This window comes from Malus sylvestris, chromosome 9, assembly GCF_916048215.2.
Source record: "Malus sylvestris chromosome 9, drMalSylv7.2, whole genome shotgun sequence".
NCBI lineage: Eukaryota > Viridiplantae > Streptophyta > Magnoliopsida > Rosales > Rosaceae > Malus > Malus sylvestris.
The window spans coordinates 20,212,187-20,216,668 of record NC_062268.1 but is presented as its reverse complement, the minus strand read 5'-3'; the positions used below and the strand labels follow the sequence as shown (position 1 = coordinate 20,216,668).

The 4,482-nt window shown below is 42.0% G+C and overlaps 1 protein-coding gene across 1 annotated transcript; it reads right to left on the bottom strand.

The window, feature by feature from the left end:
* Nucleotides 1-3,611: 3,611 nt before the first annotated feature.
* Nucleotides 3,612-4,079, bottom strand: LOC126633870 (uncharacterized). The gene has a single exon (XM_050304407.1). It carries the CDS (start codon nucleotides 4,077-4,079, stop codon nucleotides 3,612-3,614), a length of 468 nt encoding a protein of 155 aa, XP_050160364.1.
* Nucleotides 4,080-4,482: the final 403 nt, after the last annotated feature.

Genomic DNA, 4,482 nt, shown 5'->3' with positions numbered 1-4,482 from the left:
TGCTGGAAGGCCTTTTTGGAAAGCTCTCTAGCTATTGTCGTTGCATCTGACTATCCTTACCTTCTCTGTTTTGAATCTCCTCACATAGTCATGAAGTGACTCATTTGGGTTCTTCTTAACGTCAAACAAATAGTCAGACTTCTTTTTGATCGAGCGATACGATGAATATTCTTTGGTGAAAACCAAAGAAAGTTTGTAGAAATTCCGGATGGATTGTGGCGGCAGGGTGTAGAACCAATCTTGCGCCTCACCTTGTAGAATGGTGGTGAATATCTTGCACATGAGATCATTGTTGTTTTGATAAAGGATCATTGCACTTCGGCAGTGTTTTAAGTGTCTCTCCGGGTCTTCATCCCCTTTGAAATATGTGAAATGTGGCATGTTGAACTCGCGTGGAAGCTCTGCCTGCTCGATCTCGTCCGTGAAGGGTGGCCTGCTTATGTTGGTCATGTTCCATCGTAGTGCCTTGTCGGTGACCTCGTTGCGTTGGAAATCGTCTAATCACATGGTCAAGAGTCTCTCTACTTCTTCCTGAATATGCCTTTGTTGGGGTAGTGGAGCTCTTAGCTGCCCCCAGCCATGACTTGCTGGTCTAGGCTGCTCTTCCATGTGTTTGGCTCGTCTATGCTGCAGATGCAGTGCATGTGGTGCATTCCTAGCAGGCGAACTGGTTCTTCGCAGGCTACTAGTTGAACTTAAGCTGGATTGAGTGACTGCTTCTCTCCGTCCGTCGTCCTGCCTACTTCGATGTGAGGTGGAAGATGCTCCTTGCGGGCTTAGCCGCGAATGAACACTTTGCCCGGAAGGTTGCTCATGTTGACTATCGGAGTGTGACCCCAACCATGAATGTATGCTCATCCATGGGCCTAGTTGAGAATGCAAGCTCCTCTGCGCACCAAGATAGGAGTATACGCTATCTCGGGGGCCCAATCAGGAATGTACACTACACGAATGCTCGGCTCATGGTTGGTCGAGTGTCTGCTTACCACGACACAGTTGGAAAGGTTCGTATACCCTTGTCCTACTTCGGGATACCTCGTCCGGGGCACGTTGGATCCTGGTGCGTTGCAAAAGTTGATTCACCAAGGTTGTCTGTTGTGCAAGGGCGCTCGTCAGCTCTATGACTTGTCGAGACAAGTGTTGTTCGCCACTTGGATTGAAATAGCTTGGAAAGAATGTGCCTCCTTAGGCAGTGGAAGGGTGGTAAACTTCGGGCACAAGATTTGAGTTGGGGAATGTCAAATCCGTGAAAAAATGTGGTGAGAATGCCCCCGGCTCGATGGTAGGTCTGGATGGTTGAGATAGTCTTGGGCTAACTTGGGCTGTTGGAAAGCCATGGGAGCAAGGTGGGCCACGAGAATAGGCTGGGCCGTGAGAGTGGGCTGCTCGCTCGATGGGAGTAGGTTAGGCCATGGAAGTGGGCTGCTCGTCAGGAGCAGGCTGAGTCACGAGAGCAGGTTGGGCCGTGAGAGTAGGTTGCTCGGCTGGAGTGGGCTGCTCGACGGAAGAGGGCTGCTCAGTACGTGATACATGGGAATGCGAGGCTCGAGCTCGGGCTCGGGCCCGTACAAACTTGGATGGCACGACTTGGGCCATGGTGGAACCTCGTAGTTGTGGTACCACTTCGCCTATGACCACATTTAGTCTCATGGATCGTGGCGGTCCCATTTCTTGAGTATTAGAATTTTCACTTGTGGAATTGTCTAAATTTCTAGCCATTATATATTTCTTATACATTTTATCAAAGAACCTTTGCAAATAAAAAATTCTAATAATAAGAACGTATGAAAAATATTCAAATGGACTAGAAAATTGAGAAAAAACCTTTTTATGCGAGAGTCTTCTACGAGTATGAATCTCAACTCTCAATGAAAGCACCAATTTGTGGATGCAAATTTTTTCCTCCTTGATCTTAGACAAAATTGCACCTACAAAACAATTAATACCTTAGGTCAAGGCCAAGAGCCTCACGCGCCCACGATGAATGGGGGGGCTTTGGCCGAAGAACCTCTGATGCCAAAGTTAGAATTTAGAGAGAAAAAGTGTTTGAGAATTCTAAAGAATTTTAGGCCATCTCCAACCGAATGGTCCAGAGGGCCAGATGGCCGAAAATAGCCCTAAAACTGTCTCCAATCGAGGGCTAGGCTAGAGGGCTCGGGAATCTAGGAATGCCCCACGAAATTTCAAAGGGCCAAAGGGCTAGCTGCTTCTGGCCAACCAGCCAGCCCCGGGCTGGCTATTTTTGTTTTTTTAATGTTTTTTGTAAATCCTGTCGGTTATAACCGACAAGAATACATGCTATTATTTAATATACTAAATAATAACATGTATTCCTGTCGTTTATAACCGACAGGATTTATTAAGAAAAAATTCAAATGAAACGGCTACTAGCCGTTGCATTTGATTTGATTTTTTTTTACATTATTATTATTATTATTATTATTTATTTACAAAAAATTTCATATAACTTCTATTTTTTCCTATAACTTCTATTTCACAAAATTTGTTTCATTTTTTTTTTAAATTCCATTTTTTTCCTATAACTTTTCTTTCACAAAATTTGTTTCATATTTTTTTTAAATTCCATTTTTTTCCTATAACTTTTATTTCACAAAATTTGTTTCATATTTTTTTTAAATTCCATTTTTTCCCTATAACTTCTATTTCACAAAATTTGTTTCATATTTTTTTTAAATTCCATTTTTTTTCTATAGCTTCTATTTCACAAAATTTGTTTCATATTTTTTTTTAATTCTATTTTTTTTCCTATAACTTCCTAAGCCATTATACAACATTAAATAAAATTAAGTAACATGAAACATCATTAAATAAAATTAACCAACATAAAAATTATAAAACATGAAACTTAAACAACATTTTTAAAAACATTTAAAAACATAAAACGTAAATGCCTACTCCATGCTTCTTTGGGCCCAAAGATGTGCAACAAGATCTTGTTGTAGGTACTTGTTTGTGGCCCGTGAACGTATCATTCTATAGCACCTCATGTACTCATCTATAGAGATACTACCAGTTCTTGGATTGAAAGGCAAATTAGGCTCATCATATATTTTTGCACGAGCCCTTCTTGACCTATTTGGATCTTCCTGGTCGTCATCGAACTCTCCATCAATATACCCATCTCGCTTATCCTCCACTATCATATTGTGTAATATGATGCAAGACATCATGATGGAGTCCAAATTTTCTCGACTCCACCCTCTTGCCGGTTCGCTGATGATCTTCCACCGTGCTTGTAGAATACCAAAAGCTTTCTCAACATCTTTCCGATATGCCTCTTGGTGTAAGGTAAACAACTTTTCCGCGTCATTCCTAGGGATTGGAATTGCTTGGACAAGTATCGCCCACTTTGGGTAGATGTCATCTGCCAAGTAATACCCCATATTGTATTGACGGTCGTTGATGTAGTAGTCAAGTTGAGGTGCTTTACCTTCCGTCAAGTTATTGAAGATGGGTGAACTCCCAAGAATTGTAATGTCATTTTGGGATCCAGGGACTCCAAAGAAAGCATGCCATATCCATGTGTCATATGAGGCAACTGCCTCTAACACAACAGTTGGCTTTCTCGACCTTCCGTTAAAGCCTCATTGTCATCCGATGCGACAATTCTTCCAATCCCAATGCATGTAGTCTAATGACCCTATCATGCCTGAAAACCCACGCTCTTCAGCTTTGTGAATGAGCTGATTCATATCTTCTTGATTTGGCTGGCGGAGGTACTCGTCTTTGTAAAGCTGAACAATTGTGTCACAAAATTCTTGAACAGTATTAAGGCATGTAGACTCAAACATACCATGGGTTTCATCCATCGAATCAGCTGGGGAGCCATAGGCCATCATTCGAAGTGCAACGGTAACCTTCTGATGAGGTGAGAAGTTAGGGCGGGCTGCTCTGTCCCGCTTCTGTTGAAAGTACGGATTGACCTGCTGGACATCACAAAGTAAACGCTCGAAGACATGACGCCTCATCTGGAAGCGAAGTCTGAAATCCTCTTCTGTACACATCGAGTTAGGGTCAAAGTAGTTGTTCATCAGGCCTGCGTCATCACTCTGTTTCATGGTTTGTAAGAGCGACCAGCAATAGAGCCACCACATTGAGGTTGTTCCTCAGTTGGCTGACACACCATGGCCGCTGCTATGTTTTGTTTGTTGTGCCTTACTTGAACTTCTTCATTAGACTCCTCATCTTCTCGTCTCATTTGCGCCCATTTTGCTTCTCTTTTGGAATTGGATGAGGACCCCCAGTTGGAATCTGAAGAGGATCCAAAGTTGGAATTCATTGCAAACTTGAATTGAAAAAGATTTAATTTAAATAGATTGAATTCAAAGTTATGTGAATTATATCGCAATATCCACCCTATTTATAGCAAAAAAAAATTCAAATCCAACGGCTAGCTGACGTCATCCTGACGTCACTTAGCCGTTGGATTTGAATTTAAGTTGTAGTTTTTAAATAATAAAT

Excerpts from the sequence above, each read along its gene's own strand:
- LOC126633870 (XM_050304407.1), bottom strand. The coding sequence starts at position 4,079 with ATGAAACAGAGTGATGACGCAGGCCTGATGAACAACTACTTTGACCCT.